The sequence below is a fragment of the Pezoporus wallicus genome, unplaced genomic scaffold (assembly GCF_028554395.1).
Source record: "Pezoporus wallicus isolate ANWC-B61680 ecotype Strahan unplaced genomic scaffold, APGP_CSIRO_Pwel_v1 contig_8824, whole genome shotgun sequence".
Classification (NCBI taxonomy): Eukaryota; Metazoa; Chordata; class Aves; order Psittaciformes; family Psittacidae; genus Pezoporus; species Pezoporus wallicus.
This window is the reverse complement of record NW_026642442.1, coordinates 226131-250221: the sequence shown is the minus strand read 5'-3', so window position 1 is coordinate 250221 and position 24091 is coordinate 226131. Positions and strand designations below refer to the sequence as shown.

The following is a 24091-nucleotide window of genomic DNA, read 5'->3' as shown; positions in this document are numbered from 1 at the left end:
AAACAAACATGAGCTGCTGTTTATGTCTGCACAGCCCCATCTCACCTGCCCTGGGGTTGTCCGGGTTCTTATCGGGGTGGCACGTCAGGGCCTTCTGCCGGTACGCCTTCTTCACCTGCAAAGAGCCAGGGGGAGAGTTACTTATTGCTCTGTGTTGAGAAAAGCAACCTGAGGATAAGAACCAACAGCACAACACTACAGAGAGAAAAGGACTGTTCAGAGGGTTTCTTTTGTTGTGGGTTTTGCTGCACTGAAAGCACACCTCTCTAAGTAAGCAGAAGGCCGTGGTTGAAGCAGCATTCATGTGCATGACTTGACATCCTCCAGGCCTGACCAGAAATAAAGACCTTTGTAGAGTACCACTAGCTCACCCCCCCACCCCCCCACGTTGAAGGGTAAAGCAGGCTACTGTGACAGCAAGAGACCTCCGAAATGCTCGCTTTTCAACCTCAGTGCAGTGACTTGTCCTTTTTAATCACACTGCACCATGAGGACAAGCGCTGGAGCCCAGGACACTCCGTCGGCACCGGTATCTTGAATGGGTCTCAGCTTCTCAAAGCCAGAGGTTTCACTTGTAGGTGCATTGGGCTGCAGCAGTCAAACCTCAGGATCACCCCAGCCAAGTCTGGTTCACCGAGGCAGAGGGATAGCATGCTCTTTGCAGCTGCAGCTTTGGGACACAGCAAGCACCATTTACTGTACAACTGGCTTTGGAGAGGTGAGGGGTTTTTGACCAAAGACTGTTTAATGCCTTCTACACTTCAAAGAAAGCCTGACACCTTTGAGCTTAGTCATTGTTATCAACCTAAGTCCCCTTTGTTAGTGAACAAGAAAGGTTGGGAAGAAAAGCTGCTTGCTCTGTTCCATAGCCAAAGCACATTCCTCTGCTAAAACAAGTGAAGTTCTCAGTGCCCAGCACCACCCTGTGGACAAAGCTCTTGTAAGGGGAATGTGCACTAAAGCCTTGCAGGCTAATCCCATCTCCTGAATAAGCAGGACTGCACTTAAGAGCCAGGTAACTCTCCTTTGCATCAGTCACAACTATTCCAATAACAGAAATATTCCACAGGCCAGCACAGATAAGGCTTCTCTGAACAGAGAAGGCTGCGTGGAAACCTCATAGCAGCCTTCCAGTATCTGAAGGGGGCCTACGGGGATGCTGGGGAGGGACTCTTCATTAGGGACTGCAGTGACAGGACAAGGGGTAACGGGTTCAAACTGAAACAGGGGAAGTTTAGATTGGATCTAAGGAGGAAATTCTTTCCTGTGAGGGTGCTGAGGCACTGGAATGGGTTGCCCAGGGACGTTGTGAATGCTCCATCCCTGGCAGTGTTCAAGGCCAGGTTGGACAAGGCCTTGGGTGCCATGGTTTAGTGTGAGGTGTCCCTGGCCATGGCAGGGGGCTGGAACTGGATGATCTTAAGGTCCTTTCCAACCCTGACTGCTCTATGAAATCTTGTGTTTCCCTTTAATTCAATCGGTAAATCACGTGGACAGGGGTAACTCCAAACCTCCAAAGCCAACACCATGGATTACGGGAACCGGCAGTACCCAGCGCAGCCTCCAACAACCGGCAGCGGGCTCAACGCGGCAGCTTCCCTCCCGGGCGCACACGAGCAGTCAAACCCAGCCCGAGCCCAGCTCCGCAGCTCTCCCCAGCCGATCCCTTCCTCCTCCGAAGCCAGGCCTCGCTCCACGGGCCTGAGCTGGGATAAACGGGAGGGTAAACTGCGCGCAGCAAAGCCACCGCCGCTAAACCCGGCTTCCCCGCTGAGGGGCACCGAAAGGAGGCCCCGGCCCGGGACTCCCCGTGGCGGCTCCCGGCCGCTGCCCTCACCTCCTTCTCCGACGCCTTCTCGCCGACCCCGAGCAGCCCATACAGGTCCAGCTGCAGCAGGTCCTTACCCACCGCCATCCCGGCGCTCTCCGCCTGCTGCCGGGCCCGCCCCGCCCGCGGGGAACCGCAACCTCCACTACCACAACGGCCGCTGCAGCGGCGGCACCGCGACTACAGAGACCAGAATGCACCGCGACTACGGGGAAAGCGCTCATCCTTGCTGACGGATGGCTTTCAGACAGCTGGTGATGGGTGGGAGCAGTGGGAAAGGTTTGACAGAGTGTATTCCGTGATACTGATGCGCACTGTGACTCTTGGTTGGCAAGAGGCAGGAGAACAGGAGGGTGCTGCTGTCCCGGGACCTTCACGTTGACCATTCGCACCTGCCCAGCGCTCTCAGCATGGACAGCAGTGACACCACGAGGAAGTGCATGGGCACACGAGTGAACGCTGGCAGAGCTGCCACTGTAAGCGGCGAGGAGAAGCAAGACAGGCCAACCCAGTGTGGGTGATAAGCAAACTTCTCCTTTATTTGTGGCGCACTTCGCTTGTATCCGCGTGGTGTTTAGCCACGCCTCGAGTCACAACAGTCTTGGTCACTTCTACACAGCTTCCTCCACGTTCTCCTCCCACATCCGGTATCCGGTTACCTGTGAGGCCTGCCCCTTGCCTTGCTCGCACAAGGCCTCTAAGGCTCCGTGGCCTTGCTCTTGGAGCCATTCTGCAACACTCCTGCCATAGAATCATAGAGTGGTTTGGGTTGGAAAGGACCTTAAGATCATCCAGTTCCACCCCCCTGCCATGGGCAGGGACACCTCACACTAAACCATGGCACCCAAGGCTCTGGCCTTGAACACTGCCAGGGATGGAGCATTCACAACCTCCCTGGCCATGCTAGGCCCCTGCTCCTGTGGAACCTGTGCTGGGATCGGCTCCCTGGTGCATGCCGCTGCCCGGAGCTCCAGCCTGGCTGCCGCTGCTGGTTTCTCCCCCTCAAAGAGCCTGGGACGCCCCATTCCGTCCTCACTGTAATCAACATCCCAAGCCCTGCTCCGGTGCTATATCCCCGGCCATCCTCAGGCCATCGCTGCCCATCATGGTACCACCTCCAGGACCCGCTCCGGCCCCTCGCTGCGGCCCCACTGTGACCACGGGCAGGGACTCTTCTTCTTCTGCCCTGCTCTGCTGAGCGCTCCTCCAGCGCCATCTCCCCCTGCAAACCAAAGGCCCACGGAGCTCAGCCCCTGCCCTGGAGACCCAATGGGCCCGAGGCAGCAGAGCGGGGCCGGGCAGCCCCAGGAGGTGCCTGCGCTGCCACAGCGGAGCCGGAGCCCGTCCCGGCGCACACAGCGGGCACCGGGGGCATCCCTGGGTGCTGCGGGTGCAGGGCTGGGACCGAGCCCTGCGGTACGGGCCTGGGGGAGCAGGGGGGCAGGAAAGCGGCTCCCAGCCTGGCCATGAGGGCAGCGCAGGGGCGGGGGGCAGGTGGGGAGCGGTGCCCCTGCCCCTGTCCCCAGGGATAGCGCTGGGGCCCTTCGGGGCTGCCTTGTGCCTCAGGGAGTGAGGTCATGGGTGGTACAGGGACTGGTGACATCACGGGTGGCACAGAGACTCAGGTGACATCACAGGTGTCACGGGGTCTCTGGTGACATCACGGGTGACATCACAGGTATCACAGGGACTCTGGTGACATCACGGGTGACATCACAGGTGTCACAGGGACTCTGGTGACATCACAGGTGACATCACGGGGCTCCATGGACCGCGGGGCAGGGTGGGCAATGGGGAGAGGCAGGAGGGGGAGCTGAGGCTCTGTGCTCTCGTGCTGGGGTGCTGAGACCTCCGGCTTCGTGTGACGGGAGGAGCGCGAGGGAGACTCCTCCGCAAAGCCCTTCCTCCCCAGAGCCCCGCGCAGGGCAGAGGCCGCACCATAAGGGCACCAGCAGCACTTCCCTCAGGCTGGGCAAGGAGATGAGCTCAGGACACGCTTCTGTCTCCAAAGCGGAGGAATAAACGTGAGCAGAGGGTTCAGCATCACAGGAAAGGAGCCTTGTCCTGGAGCCAAGGAGCGGGGCCTCCACTCTCTTATCCCCAAGCACATCCTGACCTCGGACTCCTGGCAAGGCCTCGGTCCTTGGCCCTGGCTGAGCCGCCTGCTGAGGCAAGATCAAGGGGTGACTGCTAACAGGGGCCAGTTTCCATGCGGTGCTTCCCAATGAAGCCGTTGGAGATGGGTCTCTTCAGTGCCTGTCCCCGCCGAGACGCGTGCTTGGGGACACGAATGTGCCGCAGGTCACAGGAAGCGAAGGAAGATGAAGGGGCTGGAGCATCTCTCCTACGAGGAAGAGCTGAGAGGGCCCCTTCCTCTCCCCCCTTCCCAGCCCACAGCCACATCCCGCTCAGAGGTCACAGAAAGCAAGTCCCGCATTCACGTTAGAACGAGGATTTATTTGGACTTATGCTGGCCCTGGGCACCGTGCTTTGAGGCAGGCGCCAGCGTCACGAGTCCTGTTGCAAAGGCGTCAGGGCAGGGACCGCCGCATGCCCGTGGAGTCCCGCACAGGTGCCATGGGCCAGAGCTGTGCCAGCTCCCGGCATTTCCCGGCAATGTGTGCGTCCAGTTTGTTGTACACCTCCTGGCTCAGCTGCAGCCTGGGCACGGGAGCAGGCACCGAAGCAGGAGGCTGGCTCGTGTCCGCAGGGCTGGCCTCCCATCTGCACTGGGGAATGGGGAGGTCCGTCTGGAGGCCGACATCTGTCTTCTGCGGGACCGAAGACGATGCTGGTCCTTTTGCCGCTTCTTCTGCCTTGTGGTCTGGCTCGGGAAGGGCTGGCTGGGCTGAGGATGAGCCAAGACGCCACGGGAACGGCTCCCGCTGCAGCAGCTGCCCATGCGGCTGAAGGAGGCTCTCACTGATGCCGGTCCCTGGCGCTGGTGCTGCGCTGGAGAAGCAGACGGCCCCACCCGCGGCCTTCGAGTTGTGCCGGCTGGGCAGCTCCTGCCCTCCCTCCATGGGCTGCCCCATGGCTCTGGCCTGAGCCAGGGCCCGGGCTCCCCGTGTGCGGTGTTTCCTGGCCACGTGAATCTTCAGTGCTGACCGGGCCCCCCCGGCACGCAAGGACTCCGGGGAGGAGGCAGATCCCAGCCGCACGGGGGTCCCTGCGTCCCGGCTCTCGCAGGCGTCCGTCAGGCTCCCAGGGCTGCCGAGGCTCGTGGAGGAGCTGCGGCTGCGGCAGGAGAGGCAGCCCCGCTTCCGCAGCGCCCACAGGTCCCCCCCTGCTCCCTGCCGGGTCCCGTGGTCCTGTGCAGGCACTGAGCCCATCCCCAGCGGCGGTGACAGCATCACTTGCTGCAGCTCCTGGGCAGCCCAGGGGCAGTGCAGGCAGTTGAGGCACATCCCACACTTGCCACGGGCGAAAGAGGGAGGGGGGCCTGAGCCGTGGGGCTGGGGACAGCAGGGCCTCAAGGGGCTGCCCCAAGGGGCCCCGCTCTGCCCTCTCCCGCCGTGGGGACAGGCCCAGCTATCCCCTGCGGCACACGGAGGACCCACGGGGCTCTTTGGGCTCTCCAGTGCTGCCGCTGGCTGCCACCACGTGCAGCATCGCCAGTTCCATTTGTCACCCTGTGGGAACAGAGCAGAGCACAGAGACCTGCTGGGGAGGACCTCATCAGCACCCACCCCGAGGGACCCCTGGCTCTGAGCAGCCCCTACCTTTGGCCGCCGGGTGGTGGTGAACAGGATGGTCCCCACAGCCACGATCAGGATGCTGAGGCCGAGGATGCAGCTGGAGTCAGTCGTCGTGCAGGGCCCGACAGGGGCGCACTGCGGGGCAGCAGGGTGCTTGCATGACGGGGACGCTGCTTCCCTGCTCCCAGCTCCTGCCTGCCTGTTCCGCACGGATCAGGCACCGTCCTGCCCTGGGAAGAGCAAAGGTTTGACCAGGAGCGTCACGTACAGGGGAAAGAGCTGCAACGGAATTTGCTTTCACTTCTGGACAAACCCTGACGTGCTGGGGTGTTGGACACGGGGATTGCTGCAAGCCCCTCCCAATGGAGCTGCTCTACAGTTCTGGGGCTCTCCCTTTTCTCCTCCTCTCCCCCTTCTCTTCCTCTTTCCCCTTCCCCATCAGCCCGGCCATAAGGAGACCCGAGGAAACCTGGGCAAGGTTTCGCGCCCCTGTGCAGCCTCCCAGCCTTTACTCACAGGGAGCAGCTCCAGTCGGCGCCGTCGGCATCCTGGCTCTGTGCCACGGGTCCGATCCGCTCCCTCTGCCAAGTCCGCATCTCTCCCCGAGGTGCCCGGCTCAGGACGCTCGGCCAAATGAGCCTTCACCCCTGGAGCCTGCGTCTGCTTTTGTGCCCAGAGCCCGGTGATGTCACCGGGGTCACTGTGACGCTTCTGACATCGCCCCTTGGGAGCCGCGCTCGGCAGCGCCGGGGCCCCAGCGCTGTCCCCGTGCATGGGGACAGCGGCTGCGGGGGGACGAAGGAGCCCGGCCCCTGCGCTGCCCTCGCGGCCAGGCCGGGAGCCGCTTTGCTGCCGGAGAGGTCAGTCCCGGCAGCGGGAGCGCTCGGAGATGCCCCCGGTGCCGCTCGCCTGCCCCGGGACGGGCCCTGGCTCGCCCCCGGCAGCGCGGGCACCTCCTGGGGCTTCCCTGCTTCGGGCCGGTGGTGCCCGCAGGGCAGGGCTGAGCTCCGCATGGCTTTGGGTTGCAGGGACCTGGCGGACGGGGAGCGCTTGGGCAGGGGCAGCTCTGCCCTGCCAACAGCAGGCGGGGGGCCCGGGCGGCGCCGATGGAGGCGTCTGAGGAGCCGAGGGGCCAGGAACCCCCCAACGACGGAGTCTGCCTGGGCTCCTGCAGGCACTGCTTCTGCTTGCCCTGCATCCAGGAGTGCGCCCGCAGGAGAGCCGTGTGCCCGAGGTGCCAGGGCTCCGTTAACCACATCTTCCCCATGCGGGACGGCCGCATCCATGAGGGCCATGAGGAGGGCAGGGGCCATGAGGCGGTTCCGGAGCAGGGCCTGGGGCATTGACCACAACGCGGGCCGTGCTCTGCCCCCAGAGCGCGCCGTCCTGGGCGAGTCGAGGAGGAGAAGCCGGCTGCAGCCTGGGGCGAGGCACAGGCTCCGCAGGCGCAGGAGCCAAGCCCGGTGGCAGAGGAGGAGGGACCGGTACGAGCAGCAGGCTCCGCACCCCTCGCTCGATGCCCCGGTCCCCCCCGGGAGAGGAGAGCGCCGGCAGCGGAGAGGCCCCTCCAGGAACCGGAGGCGGTCCCGACAGAGCCAGCGCAGCCGTGCCCGGCGCGGGACCGTGTGAGCCCAACAGCGGCTGCTGGAGCCGGCTGCATCCCGCCGGGATTCGGTGATGTCCAAGGATGGAGCCTCCGCGTCCCCTTGGAAGAGCCCGTTCCAGAGCTTGACTTCTCTCCAAATAAATTCCCTATCACAGTTGGCAGGAGATTCCTGTAGTCAGGCGGTGCCTTCTCATACGTCTCAGAAGCCGTCATAGGTTCGTTGACATTTCCAGGCATGCCTTGAGTTGCCTCATCAAGCCTCATCATCCTCCCCTGGGTGATTCCCCTGGCCCCATCCTGTGCCTCCATTGACCAGACAAGGAGCTGAGGGGCTTCCCACATCCCAGCCTTCGCTCTGCACCTCTCAGGCCTTCCACCGCTGGATCACGCTATTCCTCTCCTGCTTTCACTCCAGTTTGCAGGGGAAAACGGCTTGGGAGGACCTGGTACACCTTGAATTGCATTTTTCAGCAGCCACAGCTTGGTAGAGCAGCGTTTCCACACCAATCCAAGGTGCTGATGCAGTTCATCACTGGGGCTAGTTGTGCCCAAGCCCAGCAGCACAATCTTGCTCTCCACTTCAGGCCCAGCTACCACCTGCTCCTGCCCTCAAACACCAGCCTTTGAACTCACCCCATTAACGTACATGTTCATGTCCCAGAAATCCATAACTTGGGCTATCAGAGAGGCTCGTCATCTCCCTAAATGTCCACTCAGCCCGTGGGATGTCTGGATTGCCTATGGAATGGTCTCTGCTGGGGGGAAGAAGGCCGGTCACGCTGGATCTGTTTTGCACTGCAGGAAATAATTGAGAGGAAAAAGAACCACCACCATCATCTTCAGATGATGAAGAGCCCTCTTTGGGGCCCCCAGGAGTTCAGTGCTGAGCACCAGAGGTTGTATTCCAAGGTGGATGACGATCCTGTCTGGCCAAGTTTACTTTTGTTCCACAGAAACCTGCTGCCAATAGACCTGGAATTCACCCAGTTTTCCTGGTTATCCTCAAAGTCAGGCTCTTGCTACCACAGGCTGCGCTGGGGGACCGTACACCCAGCATCAGCTGAGAGAAGCAGGTAGTGCTTAGCACACGTGATGTCCAGGAACCTGAAGAGAGCTCTCACAGTCAGTTCTCTCTGCGTATGCTTTGTGTTTGAAGACAAAAAGCATCCCCTCGGGTATAAGCTGATGTTCCTTTACCTCCTGCTCTGGGAAATCCACTCTCTGGCCAAGGCAGCATCTTTGAGCGTGGTGCCAGGGAACTGGAAATGCCGGATGTGCCCGCCTGAGCTCACACACAGACATGGCACCGGGCAAGCCCTGCAAGCACAGAGGTCACCACTGCTCGTGAGCGTGTCTTTGTGCCAAAGCTGCATCTCCTCTCTTAGAGCAACAGCAAGTAAGGAAAGACTCAAAGGACTTCTGCTAAGATAATACTGGTAACAAAGGTTCTTGGAACAGTGCAAACAGGCTGGAAGAGCGAGCACGCGTGGGCAGCGCGGCTCTGAGAGAGGCCCCAGAGCTGCAGCAGGCTGCAGTTAGGAGGTCTTCACAAAGACCGGCACCTCTGCAAGGCCAGCAGAGTAGTTCCTGAGGATGGTGCCTCCGTCGAACACACGGGCAGTGGTGGTGTCCATCCAGAGGTGCCCCTCTCCGGGCAGGTAGATGTCCCTCCACGTCTGCCCTTTCTCTGTTACAGGGGCAACCAGGACCTGCAGGGAACAAAGGAAAGAGAAACGTAGCCCTTGGAGGATTAGCCAGGACGTGCACCAAGCAAAGCGCGAGGCTGAAGGGACAAACAACCCCAGAGGAGGTCAGGGGGCCTGGCTCTTAACTGCAGATGAGTGTCCATGCATGCCACAGCAGAGGTAAGCACAAAGCTCCCTGAGCTGTGCTGAGCAAAGGCCAGAGAACCACGCAATGGTTTGGGTTGGAAGGGGCCTTCAAAGCTCATCTAGTCCAATCCCTGCAGTGAGCAGGGACACCATGAACGAGGTCAGGGTGCCCAGAGGCACATGCAGGTGGGTTCAGGCTCCCACAGAGCAGCTTCTGAGAAGGTTTTCTGGGATTGCAGCAGGCACTGGTGGCACCGAGTCAGGGCGAGAGACATCCCCAAGCCATCTGTGGCAGAGCTGGGAATTTCCCTTTCCTGCCGTGCTTGGGAGGATTTGATTCAGGCCGACTCTTTGAGACAACTTAGTCAGTGAAGCCAAACAGAATCTGGCTGGAAACCAAGCAGAAACTCGTATTTCAGGTAGATATGAGCATGTCCCACCTGAATAGGAAAGAGACTGGAAAAAGGTAGGGAAAGAGCTTTAGCTCCAGGCTGCTCAAAAGGACTTCGAAAGCCCCCTGTTTGGGGCTGCTCTGCAGGCAACTTAACGCTCTCTTCCCACCTTTCCTCTCCTGCATCTAGGAGAAGGATTTGTTTCCAGCTCTCAGACTAATTGAGTGTTGCAGGTTAGAGGTGAGGTAGGATTAAACCCTAGGAAAAGGCGATGCTCAAAGCACACAATGGGATCGACACCATCCCAAGCAATGGATGCACATTTATCATTCTGTGGACTCAAGGCTCCGTCGGGAGACTCAAAGGACTTAGCTTCCCAGCACCCTCAAATGGTCATCAAAATCCCAGCCAGTGGCCTTGGCATAGGGATGATTCCATTTAATAAGTATGTAAAAGTAAAAGCATGAAGAAATTGCTCTTGGGTCACAAATCAGTGAGCCCCGTTCGGAACAGAGGCATAAGGAGAGGTGTGCTCTGCTCTGCTCTCTCCTTCCCAGTGGCTTAGTCTAAGTAATGCAGTCCCAAAGGACTTTAGGGATCCTTTCTCCCCTCGCTTGATGGGAAAACCAGTTTCCAGCATCCTGAGACTATTCCTGATAAATCACTTCAGAAACTGAAAGAGGCTTTGCAGGAAGAGCAGAGCTCAGGTTCAGTTTAGATCCGATTGAACACTGAGGCTTTGATTTGTGTTTGTGCGCAGCTGGATTCTAAATCAGAGAATGGTTTGGGTTGGAAGGGAACTTAAAGTTCATCTAATCCCAGCCCCCTGCCACATGATGATGAATAAAGAGGCGATAAGGAAAAGATTGAAAGTCTAGAAAGGGCATTAAAGGAGGGGGGAAAAAAGGCTAAATAGTGAAAAGTGGATATGAAATTCAGGGATCAATCCCCCTCTTAAGCCCTCTTTTTTGGAGGTCTTGGTCAACAGCAAAGAGCAAGTGCCAGGGATTCACCCCTGCACCCCTTAGTGATGCTTCTTGAGCCGCACAGCAGTGTCATCCCAGGGACAAGTCCTGGCGTTTGCAACATTTGGGGGGACACTTTTGGACTCTCCCGGCCTTCATAAATGTATTTGGCAGCCACACTTGGCTTTCCCACCTCCTGCAGCATCCCTTTCGCCAGGCAGATGGCACTGACAAGCAGCCACGAACCGCCGCACGACACAAACCAGCAGAGCTTGGCTCTTTGCTGTTGTATTTCAACATGCTTCGCTGGAAGGATTCAGCGGGGTCTGCTCCAATTCCCTTCCCAGTACTGAAGTTTGCTCATGAGTAATGCTGGAATGTGGCTGGGCAGTGTTAAATCCAGCTTCAAGACCTCAAGGATCAAAACCACCCTGCCCACTGCAGTCCACCACTGCATCCAAAGCCGCCTGCAGACACCCAAAGGCATTGCTGTTTGTCTGCTCAAGGGGAGATGATGCTTCTTTCCCATCGTAGTTAGCAAAACTCTGACCTAAAACCTGCTTATGGAGCATTCTGGCACGTTTAACAGCTATAGTGCCCGGCCTGATTCAGGCTGAACGTGCCAAGAGATCTGGAAGTGATGGATGCACAAATCACAGCCTGGCAATCAGCTTTCAGAGCAGGGCTGTCCCAGCCCAGGGTAACCCCCAAAACACCTCAGGTGCGACTCAGAAGCAGGAGGGCGTCAGGAATAGCATCCCAGCCTGGATTGTGTCGGAAGGGGCCTTAAAGCTCATCCACTTCCAACCCCCTGGCTCGTGCAGGACCACCAGAGCTGCGCTCATCAGCGCTTGCAGCAGCTGCTTACACTGAGCGATGATGCTCAGAGGGTTTATCCTGGTGTCCTGCGCTTAGTCCTGCCTCAGGCTGTACCGGGACAGAACCACACTGGGCATTTCCCAGTAGTTCAGAGCTGATGATGCTCCACATCGCACCAAAGCTGCTTTTGGAGCGTGTTTCTGTTCTTGCAGCTTGGAATCAACCCATCCCCGCCTGCACTCCCCACACACAGGCTCAGGCTCTCTTGGAAAATGAGAGCAATAACGATTAAAACCTGAAGCCAGGGGAGCTTCTTGCCAGCCTCACCTCCTGCTCTATCACAACTGCCCAGCCCTGACACCACACAGAGCACACACCACATTTTACCCTGCTTCAGCAGTGTTCAGCCAAGCCAAAGCTTTGCACCTCACAAGGGAGAGAAGCCTGAAGCTGCTCTCACCCTTTATTGTCTTTCCTCCCGGAGCCTGCAGTGTTGACCGGGGAATGTCAGCTAACACGGAGCACACTGCTGCCCTGCCTGCCTGGACTGCATCCATCAGGAGATCCTAGGGGAAGGGACTAAGTTTAAGCTTGCTCGGTTCAAATACCCCCATTAGTGCCCAAACAGCCCCGGCACAGGGGCAAGGCCTCAGCTCCCTGTGAATCTGCACTCACACAGTGCTGCTCTCCAATTCCTTTGTGCCAAGGGTTTGTGTTCTGAAAGCTTCCCAACAGAGGTGGGACTTGATGGTTTTGAAGGTCTTTTCCAACCTGGGTGATCCCATGATTCTATCCGAGCTCTCTGTAAAGGCCTTTCTGCTCCTTCTTAAGAAGCCGGTCTCCTGCAGGGAAATTTCCCGTAATAATAATAAAATCTATAAATGAATTCACATATTTTATGGCCAGAAACTCATATGTGGCAGTCAGGTATTGCAGCATCTGTTGGAGGCTGCAGGCAGAGCCTCGAGAGGTACCTCTGCAGCACACGCTGAAACAAGGAACAAACACCTACTGAGCTTTGCTTTGGGATTGAGAATGCTTGCTTTATGGAGGTGATAGCCCCATGATTAGCAGCATCCCTGTGTAAAGACAGCCCAATGAGTCGCTGCAAAATTAATTCAATAGTATGAACTGGGGATTATGCTTTTAATGGACTAAAAAACCCGGGTAGGAGCTGCCAAAGTCTTGAGCTGTTGGGATCCTACACCCAGGCAAAGCAGGAGGGACAAAGATCAAGTGATGCCATTGCCCAAACTGGAGGCTCCTTACAACCATGGCAGGATGAGGCACAGTTTCCTTTAAGGAAAGTCTTTCCCAAAGTTGCTTTTCCAAGAGCTTTTTGGTTTGAAGCAGCACAGACCACATCAACTCTCAGGCCATCTAAAGGAGCAGCAGTGGGATGGACACATCTGCAGGGACAGACTCCCGCTACATGACCAGAGTGTGAGCACACCAGGCTTGCAGGGAGCATTTACAGCATGAAACAATCGTGCTGTAGCATCAAGTAATGGGACCAACAGCCTGGAAAGAGGGGGGAAAGAACTGCTGACAATGAGGGGGTGTCTTCCAGCAGAAAGGCCTGACGAATGCCCTGATATTAAAAGCCGAAAGGAAAGAAGCCTTCTCAACAACTCAATCTGAATAAATTGCAAAGCTGAAGGAGCCACAGGGTCCCACCAGCCCTATGGTTCCCCACCACCCCTACCCCAGTGCTGTACTCAGGCAGGATGCAAAGAGGTGGATGGGCGAGGGCAGGGGGTACCTTGTTTACCCTGGGAGAGCATTCAGCCCCACATTCCCTACCTCATCTCCAATGAGGAACTCATCCTCGATGGTGAAAGCGGCTGGATCCGTGGGGCTGAGCCACCAGGCCGGTCGGAAGATGGGATACCCCGAGCTGAGCCATTCCGAGCTGTATTTGATGAGCAGCGGCACAACGAAGTCCCGGTGCCTCTGGATGCAGCGGCGGGTGAGGTTCAGGACCTGCAGCATGGGGGAGAAAAGAGAAACCTGTGACCAGCTTAACCCAATACAGGGCAAAGCAAGAATCTGTTGCGTTCCGGTGTCCTCAGCAGAAGAAGGACACAGAGCTGTTGGAGCAAGTCCAGAGGAGGCCATGAGGATGCTGGAGCAGTTCTTATATGGAGCCAGGCTGAGAACACTGGGGCTGTTCAGCCTGGAGAAGAGAAGCTGCATGGAGACCTCAGAGCAGCTTCCAGTGTGTGAAGGGGGCTGCAAGGATGCTGAGGAAGGAGGGACTCTTCATCAGGGGCTGGAGCAATAGGACAAGGGGTGATGGGCTCAGACTGAAACCAGAGATTTAGGCTAGATATAAAGGAAGACACAGGGTGCCCAGAGAAGCTGTGGCTGCCCCATCCCTGGCAGTGTTCAAGGCCAGGTTGGACACAGGGGCTTGGAGCAAGCTGCTCCAGTGGAAGGGGTCCCTGCCCATGGCAGGGGTTGGAGCTGGAGGAGCTCTCAGGTCCCTTCCAACTCAAACCCACCTGGGATTCTGCTCTGAGTAGTTTATACCAAGTAACACAGGTTTCTGCATGCCCGGCACCGCACTGGGCTGGAGCTCCAGGCAGCGAGGAAATCCATGGCCTTGGACAAGCCTTGGAACATCAGGGATTTAAGCAATGTCCTTGAGGACACCAAAACCTCCGTGGCTTGGCAAAAGCCTGGAGCAGACATTCAGCATCCCAATGGGGTTTCATCCTCTCGAGCCAGGCTGTTATCACAGCCCCACGCTGCTGGGTTTGGGGTCAAAGCACAGCCTGAGCCCTGCCGCAGCGTTCAGCTCGCTTGGAGATGCCATAAAGCCCTGAAATGAACCCAGATGAGAGCCCCGCCAGCCCTGGCTTCCCCTTGGAGAGATCCCTGAGGATTCAATGCCCCAAACCGGGCTCTTGCGGTGAGCAAACAGCAGCCGCAGCGGCACCTCCCACTGCTGGCGCCCAGGGCTTTCATTAGGGTGCTGGAAAGGAGGTGTTCCTGCCCATGGCAGGGGTTGGAGCTGGAGGAGCTTTAAGGCCCCGTCCACCCCAAACCAGGCTGGGGTTCAATGAAAATGCCTCCAGCTGTTTGAAAAGACCTTGAATGGCAATCTGTGCGCTTCACTCTGCTGCAGGGACTCGGTCTTTGGTCAAGCTGTGCTTAAACCACCCCCGCAGCAAAGGGAGGGGGACACACACACACACACACGCTGATCGGTGTCATTTCTATGGGCACCATGGGCACTGCCCCCGTGGCTGCACAGAGCCGTGAAGTATAAACCCACAAAACCATGGATTTCACAGCGACACCACTGCTGAGAACACGCAGCGAGGCGGCTGAGCAGGACTCTGGGCAGCAGGAGCGGGACAGTGAGTTGGAGCCTCAGCTTTCCGCAGTGTAAGGACATTAATGGCTTGGGGGGTGCTTGGCACACCAGCGACACCGCATCCCCCCTGTGGGGCACGGGCTACGTACCCCGGCCTCGCAGCAGAGCCAGGGTGGGGTGCTGAAGGCCATCACGGGGAGAAACGTCACGATCTGCAGCCACCTCACGTAGAGCTCCGTGTCCCCCAGGCTGTCGCCGGCCAGGCTCCCTCCTGCGGGCACAAAGGACTCAGGGAAGGCACTCAGGGGCATCCCAGTCAATGGGTTCTCCACGTGGGCAGGACACTTTACCCACTGCGAGAGGAGCCGAGTTCTCCCCATCCATGGATTCCTTCCTTGAGCATCATCAGCAAACACCAGGCATCCCTGCCAAGGCCAGGTTGGACACAGGGGCTTGGAGCAAGCTGCTCCAGTGGAAGGGGTCCCTGCCCCTGGCAGGGGCTGGAGCTGGATGGGCTTTAAGGTCCCTTCAACCCAAACCACTCTGACTCTATGATCTTTGGTCGTTTTAGGACCAGATGTCTCCAGAGTTTCTACATTTAATCAGAACCTATAAAAAGGGATTTCTTTCCTGCAGAGAAAAGCATTGGGGAAGTGCTGGGTTTTCCTTCCACAATGATGTGCAAAGACAGCATCACGGGAGAGTACTCCTGTGCTTTAGCCCCCTTCAGTTCCACAGTGCACAGCAGTGGGGAATCAGAGTGGTGTTGTCAGAAATACGCAGTGGAAGGGGATTGCAGATGCCCTCTGAAACACCATGGAGGGGCTTGGGAAGGACAGGAGAGGGTGGGAAGGGACAGGGAAAGGGAGGTGAAGCCTTTGGAGCCGGAGCATCCTCGCTCCGAAAATCTGGCTCAGCTTGTATAGAAATGCCACACAGAACTGAGCCAAGGGCTCAGCCAAACCACCACAGAGCCCCAGCCCCTCCACAGGCTCCTCGCATCCCGAGCAGCCCCTGGTGCTGCCGAGCTCCTGGGCTGAGGTGACGCAGCCCCGTGGACCGCACACCAGCGGGTTCAGCATCCCTGTGCTGTGATTGCCCAGGCCTTGTTTCCTAAGGAAAACTGCCTAAAAATAGGGCCCCATTGAAGGATTGCTCCCTGACCCCTGAGCAGGGCTCTCTGCAGCTCTGCCCTCTGGCTCAGACACTTCACGTGCAGCCTCCATGTGTTCTTGGCACATTTTGAAGACACACAACGCAGTCACCTCCAAGAGGAGGGGGAAACCGAGCTGCTTGGCTCCCATTAAAGGGTCCTTTCTAGCCTTTTACAACGTTTTGGTTGAAGCATTCCTCGAGCATCGCGCTCTGGAGCACGAACACAGCCTTGGAGCGCGGCTGCATCTGCTCCCCAGCCAGCGGCCTGCTCACATTTACTGCCTGTTGGCCTTGGTTTGCAATCCCTCAGTCGATTCCCTGGTAACATTCACCCCAATCCAGCCGGAAAACGGGGTACGGAGAGCAAAGTGCTTCACGCCTCGGTGCGGCACACCTGAGCCACGGGGTGCAAGCTACCTCCTGCATCCCTCGCACCTCGCCTCCCACAGAGATGCTGACCTACGTACCTACTGCATCGGGGATGAAGAAGTTGTAGCCCAAGAGGCTGTAGTGCAGCACAGAGGGAATAATCCCCTTCAGCCCAGCATGGCTCCAGTCCGAGCGCAGGGGGCTCATCTGGATGAAGAGAGGTAGGTGACTGGATCTGGGGGGACCAAGCACAGAGGTGGTGGTTAGAGAGGGCCCACAGGAGATGAGGGTTCCTTCAGCCACTTGGCATCTCTGCTGGAGGGAAACCACTGCCACCCCAGTGCTCTTCTTTCCTGTCCAAGAGCATTTCTATGCCTTGGGTTCACCTGGAGGGGAGGAGAGGCTCATGTCAGCAAGCAGCCCAGTGAAGGAGACTGTTTCTGGTGGCCAAAAAGGGTCAAACGTGGACCTTCACAATGAGCTTTAGCCTGAGAAATGGTCTGGAGCTGATCTAACCAAAGGGGGGCTTTGGTCCAAGACTTCTCGTTCCTGGAGTTTGGTTTCCTCCTTGTGCCCCCTCTAACTTAGAATCATGGAATAGTTTGGGTTGGAAAGGACCTTAAGATCATCCAGTTCCAGCCCCCTGCCATGGCCAGGGACACCTCACACTAAACCATGGCACCCAAGGCTCTGTCCAACCTGGCCTTGAACACTGCCGGGGATGGAGCATTCACAACCTCCCTGGGCAACCCATTCCAGTGCCTCAGCACCCTCACAGGAAAGAATTTCCTCCTTAGATCCAATCTAAACTTCCCCTGTTTCAGTTTGAACCCGTTACCCCTTGTCCTGTCACTGCAGTCCCTAATGAAGAGTCCCTCCCCAGCATCCCTGTAGCCCCCCTTCAGATACACGCTGGCTCCCCAGAGATCTCCAGAGACACTTTCATCTTCGGAGGAGTTAAGGCTGATGTGGTTTATAGAACACTTCTGCTATGGAAGCTGCCCCCCGGGAAAGACAGGATCCTGGATGGAGCAAAGATTGTCAGGAAAGGGGCCGTTCCCACCACTGTGGTTTGGCAGGTGGCTGACTAAGAGCCTGTCACCGCCTCAGCATGCGAAACGCCGCTTGTTCTTTGAAAAGGAATGATCTGAAGTTGTCCTCTCATGCAATTTACCATCAATGCCTCATCCCCAACAGGAAATAAGCCACCTTGCAAACAGCCCGATAGCCTTTTGCATCTGCGTGGCATAACCATAGCGGGTAAAAAGACAAGTAATGCTTCTCAGTGCCTCTAACCAAAGGGTCTCGAGGGGTGTTACAAATGCTTGTTAATAGATTAACCCTGTTATGTGCTACACAAGCATGGGAAGTCAGAGAACTGCAGTTGTTTGACACCAAAGCAATTCCAATGCAGGGATTTGGCCAAGACTGCAGGGTTCACCCCCTCCCTTCTGCAGGATTGGCAGCAGCCTGGAGCTTGAATGGCCGTAGGTGACAAGATGCATCTTTATTGCATCAGGTATCAATGCAGTTAAACATTTTTATCCTCTAAGACATTAAAAACAATGTTAATGTGCTCCAAAAGAGAGAGAAAGAGAGCTAGAAGAGCAACCCCTTCCTATCACGTAGATGCCCTCAGTGATGTGAGTTAGTGGTGGTCTTGGCAGCCCTGAGGTAATGGTTGAACTTGATGGTCTTCAACGTATTTTGCAACCTGGTTGATTCCACAATTCTACCCATTACCCTAGCTCACCTCCACACTGCTTCCCTGGGTGCTGAGCACCCCAAGGGCACATGCAAAGCAACCCCTCCAGCATCTCCCAAGCAGTTCCCACATCCATCGGCTCCAGGGAAGCATCATCTCGGTGGTACCCACCTGGCACCGGCACTGATGACGGTGGCGTTTCCCAGTGTTGCCAGTGCCTCTGCCAACAGCCCGGTGTACCGGTCTCCCTCCAGCTCGGCGGGAGGGGGCACAGCTTGCTCCAGGAAGGCATTGCCCTCAGCACCCTCGAACACCAGGTACGCAGCACCCAGTGCGTGCCGCAGGCGCCGGGCACGTGCCAGGTACCAGCTCAGTGCCGCCTCGCTGGTGACGTTGAGGCGGACACAAAGCTGCCCCTTCCATGTGGTCAGCAGCGGGATCTGCAGGGGACAAGGAAGAGTCCTGCCAGAGCCAGAGAACACCCTGCAAGCCCGGGCTGCAAGGCTGCTGTGTCCCCATCCCACCCCACACCGTCACAGGGCCACGCATGAAAGAGTAAACCCTTTGTCAACCAACCCAAAACCACCCGGGAGTTGATGGAAAAGAGGCAGATCATTAGAATGACTGCGAAAACCAGGGGGAATTGGGATGTTCTGAGCACCAGCAACTTCCAGAAATATCTTTTGGAAGTGGGAATTTGAAAGCTGCTTCCTTAAGAAAGAGAGAAGTGGCTCCCCCGGGCATCGCTCTGCAGCGCCGGGCTGGTCCCCAGCGCAGGAGGATCAGGTTGTCGCCCTAGTGAGGGTGTTCATTCAGGTTTAAAGCAGGCTCGGGGTGAGGAGGGTCTCGTACCGGGCTGCCCCCGACGTGGGGCTGCAGGCTCAGCCAGTAGGTCCCTGCGTGTCCGTCCCGCAGCGTGCGCAGGAACAGCGGGGAGGAGATGCTGGTGTACGGGGACAGTGTCACAGCGAGCTGCAGCGGGGCCAGCGCAGAAGGGTCCCAGGCACGGCTCGGGTCCTGCCTCTTCCTCCGCTCTGAGGGTGCATGGTCCTGCTGGGAGGGACAGGCAGTAGAAGGGGTTTTGTCAGAGTGCAAAGCCACCAAGCAGCAGCTGTCCGTGTGAGAGCTCAGCCCCCAGCCCACAGAATGGGTGCGCTGGCATTTTACACACAGGGATCAGAGTCCGGCCCTGGGGCAACAGCACAAGAGGGACGTGGAGCTGTTGGAGCGAGGCCAGAGGAGGCCATGGAGCTGCTGCGAGGGCTGGAGCAGCTCTGCTCTGGAGCTGGGCTGGGGCAGCCTGGAGAAGAGAAAGCTCCTGAAGGGGAGACCTGAGAGCAGCTCCAGTGCCTGAAGGGGCTGCAGGAAACCTGGAGAGGGGCTTGGGACAAGGGCCTGGAGGGACAGGCCAAGGGGAATGGCTTGAACCTGCCAGAGGGGAGACTGAGATGAGCTCTTAGGCAGAAGCTCTTCCCTGGGAGGGTGCTGAGGCGCTGGCACAGGGTGCCCAGAGAAGCTGTGGCTGCCCCATCCCTGGCAGTGCTCAAGGCCAGGTTGGACACAGGGGCTTGGAGCAAGCTGCTCCAGTGGAAGGGGTCCCTGCCCATGGCAGGAGTTGGAGCTGGAGGAGCTTTAGGGTCCCTTCCAACCCAAAGCAGTCTGTGGTTTTATGAATTTAAGATCTAACATATGTTCTGAGAGCAGGGCTCATGGCAGCGCTCCATTTGCCCCTCAGGCCCAAAGGCCGGCAGGACGGGACATACCGCAGCAGCGAGGATGGCAGTGCAGCGCTCCCCCAGGACCAGGACCCCCTCCTGAAGATGATGCCGCTTCAGCCTCCTCACCAGTGACCTCAAACCTCGTTTTATTTTGGCAGCTGAACCCTCTGGGCCAGAATACCTCCAGACTGGAGACCTGTGCGGTGGAAAGAGCTGGTGGCTGCACCCTGTGCCAGCACGAGATGCTTCACCATGAGGGTGCTGAGGCACTGGCACAGGGTGCCCAGAGAAGCTGTGGCTGCCCCATCCCTGGCAGTGTTCAAGGCCAGGTTGGACACAGGGGCTTGGAGCAAGCTGCTCCAGTGGAAGGGGTCCCTGCCCATGGGAATGCCTTACCCCAGGAGGGCCGTATCCGGCAGCGCCCGCTCCTGCGCACCGAGCTGGGTGCCCACGTGCCGGTGCGCGGCCGCGACGTCGGTGCTGGCACAGAGGGTGTAGTGCAGGGGCTCGGCCGCTCTGCCCACCGGGGATGCCAGGCAGAAGTGCCGGCTGCTCTCCAGCGAGAGGAGCACGGGCACGTCGGGAGGCACCGTCACCGTCACGCCTTGGGGGAGAGCAGAGCGAGGCGGTGTCTCAGCGCGTGCCGGCCCGGCCTCGGTCCTCGGCACTGGTGGTCACAGGGATGGGGATGTACAGGGCAGAGCCTAACTGGTACCAGGTCCTCCTGGACTGATCCCAGCCACGCAGGCAGAGCCCTGCTCTCGGCTTTCGCTATTCCCTTTAAACCAAAACGCCTTTCGAGGGCGGGATTGACTCCGCTTCCTGCCTTGTTGTGCTGCATTCAGCTTAGGCAGCAGCTTCGGCTTCATCACTGCAGGGCAGCCACAGATCAATTGATGAATTAGGGGCAATGGCTGAGGTCTGGAGTGCTGCAGAATAATCCAAATAGCCACCCAAAAATGACAACAGCCCCTAAGCTCTCATCCAGCATCCAGAGCAGTGTCAGGGACCTGGGAGCTCAGGATGAAGCCACTCAAGTGGTGCTGGAGGAGCTGGCAATGGACACGGATCTCTGCTTAAACAGATCCTAAAAATGAAGACACACCAAGAGCAGGGACTCCCCTGGGGCGAGCTGAGCCAACCCCATCCTCTCAGGCACTGAGGTTTAGTATCGTGGCCTTTTCCATAGGGATGAGGCAATGTGGGATCCATCGTGTCCCGCTGCCAGCTGGCAATGCATTGGAAGGACAGCTTCACCTCCGAGGCATCAACCCTGCTGCTAAACCAGCTGCTTTATAGATGAGGAGAAGATGGAGAAACACAGGGATTGAAGGACCAGGAAGCTGGATGGGGAAGGAAGCAGTTACCTGTGGAGCCCAAGAAGTACCTCTCCAGAACAGGCCCGTATCCCGTGGGATTCTTGCTGAAGCCTCCACTGACAAAAGGCTGCGCCTGGCTTTGGGCTCCATTGAGCGGCCAGCGCTGGGCACGGAGGCTCACCCCTCCGTACCAGGAGATGTTGGCCATGGAGAAGCAATCCTGCAGCCAAGAGAGAGTCATCGGGGGTGAGGATGAACATGGGAATAGTTGCATTGAGAGGCAAAACCCCTGCAAGTTATCCCAGTGCTGTCAGAGCGGTCGTGGGATGGGGCTTTTCCCGGGAAGGAAAATCCCATGGCCATGAGATTTAGGGGTTTCATCCAAAAAGCAGTGGGTGCTCGTGGTAGAGCACACCTGGGGTGAAGATTTTCTTCCACAAGAACAAGAGCTGTGCTTCCAGGTCCAAAACTAACGCCGACGTTCATGGAATCACAACATGGGTTGGGATGGGAGGAACCTTAAAGCTCATCCAGTTCCAACCCTGCCATTCAGCTCTATAGCACTGCAGGGTCCCTGGGGTACCTTGTGGGCTTTCTGCTCTCTCCCAAGGCAAAGCCTCCCTCTTCCCTGTGGGCTGGTGACAAGCAGCATTTCCCTGGTATCATGGGAATATAATGGCACTAACAATGAGTGTGTTCCCTCAATAAGACTACATCGGTAGGGGTATTTGGAGCACTTCCCATAGGGCTGACAGGGCAGAGCAACAAGCCATCCCCAAGAGCTCCCGGTCCCAGTGACGTCCCTATCCTCAATCCGTCTCCTTTTAGAAACCATCACTTTTCACTTCCAAGCCTCCAAAAGTGCCCTCTTTCTGCCAAAGCCGGGATCAGCAGGGCTCAGCATCCCGCATGACTTCCCATGGGGATTTGGGAATGCAGAGGCGGGGCTGGGGCGGGCAGAGAAGGACCCAGCTCGACGCAACCCATGCTCATTGACCCCAGCCTGGAGCCCCCGAGCTCATCTGTGCCCTGGGGGCAGCGGGAGGTTGAATCTCACCAAGGGGTGAGGAGAGGAGATGTGAATTATTAAAGTGGAAAGCCGGGAGGCTCGGGACAGCAGTGCCGGGTGTCAGCGGAGCAGGTTACACAGGCTGCGAAAGGGAGGGGGAAAGGGCAGCAAAGGGAGCCCAGCCCCACCGCAGCGGCTGCGTTCAGGCAACACCTCCCACAGCTCAAAACAGCAGCAACAGCTAAGGGCACGAACCGCCCCATCCCCACGGGATCCCCTCCGCTCCCTCACTGCTCCTGAGGGCACCTCGGGGCAATGGGGTTTTTCCTTCCCCTCCCTAAGGCTCGCTTTTGGCATCTGCTTTTGTTTAAGAAGAGAAGGAGCCCCGTGAATGCGTGCAGCAGCCCCGTTGTGCTGCGGTTGGAGGAGACCTCCCCGCGCTCCTCGTGCCCCCCGCCAGCATTGTGATCCGCAGTGGTGTTTATTCAGTCTCCATAAACACGGAGCTCCCACCCTGGGGTTACCAACACAGCCCTGGGAGGCAGCGGCTCCTCGGTGGTTTGGGAGCTCAGCACCAAGGCACGAGGCTACCAGAAGGCTTTCCCCACCCAGAATCAGTCGGGTTGGAAGATGGGGAGCCCCAGCCATGGTGTGACCCACAGCCGTGGTGGGAAGTGGGGTGTTCGGGGCAGTGCCTCTGCATTTGGGCTCATTTTACCCCAAAGGCCACAGTTCCGAGCAGCACACGGGGTCACAGAATGACAGAATGGTTTGGGTTGGAAAGGGTTTTAAGATCATCCGGTTCCAACCCCCTGCCACGGGCAGGGACACCTCACACTAGACCCTGTCACCCAAGCCCGTGTCCAACTTGGCCTTGAACGCTGCCAGGGATGGGGCATTTACCACTTCCCTGGGCACCCTGTGCCAGCGCCTCAGCACCCTCACAGGGAAGAGCTCCATTATATCTCACCTGAACTTCCCCTGTTTCAGTCCGAACCCGTCACCCCCTGTCCTATGGCTGCAGTCCCTGATGAAGGGCCCCTCTCCAGCGCCCCTGTAGCCCCCTTCAGACCCTGGGAGCTGCTCCGAGGTCTCCAGGCTCCCCGTTACCTTCAGCACGACGTCGGGGCGCAGCGGGGTCCAGCGGACGCTGTAGCACTCGGTGCTGGGGGCGGGCGGGGGCTCGAGGGACAGCCGGAGCTCCGCATCCTCCTCCCACGCGTAGCAGAACTGGGCACCGTCGTGCCAGCAGCGGTCCCGGGGCGGCGGGGGCTCGGCGGCCGGCACCCCCCCCACCGCCACCGCGGCCACCGCGCGCCCCGCCGGCAGCGCCCGCAGCAGCAGGGCCCCGCGCCGGCGCTCCCAGAGCAGCCCCCCCCGCCGGCCCCGCAGCACCCACTCCTCCGGCGGCTGCTCCAGCGCCTGCCACGAGATGATGCCGATGGTCATGGCGAAGAACACGGCCACGCCGAGGCAGCCCACGGTGCCTTTCCAGGGCTCCGTCATCTCCCTGAAGCCCAGCGTCCAGGTGGCTTCGGGCATCTGGCCGGTGCGGCGGGAGAGCGGCATGGTGCGCTCACAGGGGGATGCTCCGGCTCCTCTCGCTCTCGCCTCCTGCGGCAGCACAAGAAAGAAACCCCCTTGGAGCGCACCAAAACCTTTTTTTTTCTTGCTCCAAATGAAAGTTTAAAGAGAAACGAAGCCCCGACTCTTTTCCCTTTGCAGCAACCCCAAGGTGGACGAACTCTCCCTGCAGCCCCGCTGTGCGCTCCGCTGCGCAGCAAACCCTGCTGCTAGGCTCAGTGCCGGCTGTGGATGCAGCTCAAGCGCAAGACCCGGTGCCGGTGTCAGCTCAGCCCCTTGGCATGATCAGCAGCATCCGCTCAGCGATGCCAGAGGGGAGCTGGAGGAGAGCACGGGTGGCAGAGAGCCTGGGACAGCAGTGGAGGGGAGACACGGCAGCGCTCGAGCCTCCATGGACCTTTCGGGTTTGGTTTGCCCCTGCAGCGTGGCTTCACCTCTTGGTGTGCAAAGAGGCAGTAAATAGCTGGGGGGGGCAGGAGATGGACTGCAGGGGTGGTTGGAGAAAGAGGGGGATGCAACACCAGCCTCCTTCCATCTCATCTGATTTGGTATTTGGTGCTCCATCCCTCGCAGTGTTCAAGGCCAGGCTGGACACAGGGGCTTGGAGCAAGCTGCTCTAGGGGAAGGTGTCCCTGCCCATGCAGGGGGTTGGAGCTGGAGGAGCTTTATGTCCCTGCCAACCCAAACCAGCCTGGGGTTCTATGCTGGACAGAGCAGGGAGAAAAGATACCCATGGGCACAACCCTCACTCAAAGGAACAGGCACCCAGT

The 24091-nt window shown here is 58.4% G+C and overlaps 1 protein-coding gene across 2 annotated transcripts; it reads right to left on the bottom strand.

Annotated features, from left to right (window-relative positions):
- Nucleotides 1-8608: 8608 nt before the first annotated feature.
- Nucleotides 8609-23316, bottom strand: LOC130610557 (SITS-binding protein-like). 2 transcript variants are annotated; one of them, XM_057430557.1, is made up of 10 exons: nt 22848-23316; nt 20777-20948; nt 19806-20013; nt 19455-19605; nt 18544-18744; nt 17863-18131; nt 16085-16221; nt 14612-14733; nt 12944-13123; nt 8609-8841 (listed from the first exon to the last, which is right to left on the bottom strand). In XM_057430557.1, exons 1-10 carry the CDS (start codon nt 23304-23306, stop codon nt 8668-8670), a joined length of 2073 nt encoding a protein of 690 aa, XP_057286540.1. In that variant the 5' UTR covers nt 23307-23316; the 3' UTR covers nt 8609-8667. The 2 variants fall into 2 exon arrangements, with proteins under 2 accessions (XP_057286540.1, XP_057286541.1); XM_057430558.1 differs by having other exon boundaries at nt 18544-18741.
- Between the last annotated feature and the right edge of the window lie 775 nt (nt 23317-24091).

Excerpts from the sequence above, each read along its gene's own strand:
- LOC130610557 (XM_057430557.1), bottom strand. The coding sequence starts at position 23,306 with ATGCCGCTCTCCCGCCGCACCGGCCAGATGCCCGAAGCCACCTGGACG. Across the intron at positions 19,606-19,805 it reads CCGGATACGGCCCTCCTGGG|GTCTCCAGTCTGGAGGTATT; the intron begins GTAAGGCATTCC and ends TCCACCGCACAG. Across the intron at positions 18,745-19,454 it reads CTGCCATCCTCGCTGCTGCG|CAGGACCATGCACCCTCAGA; the intron begins GTATGTCCCGTC and ends TGTCCCTCCCAG.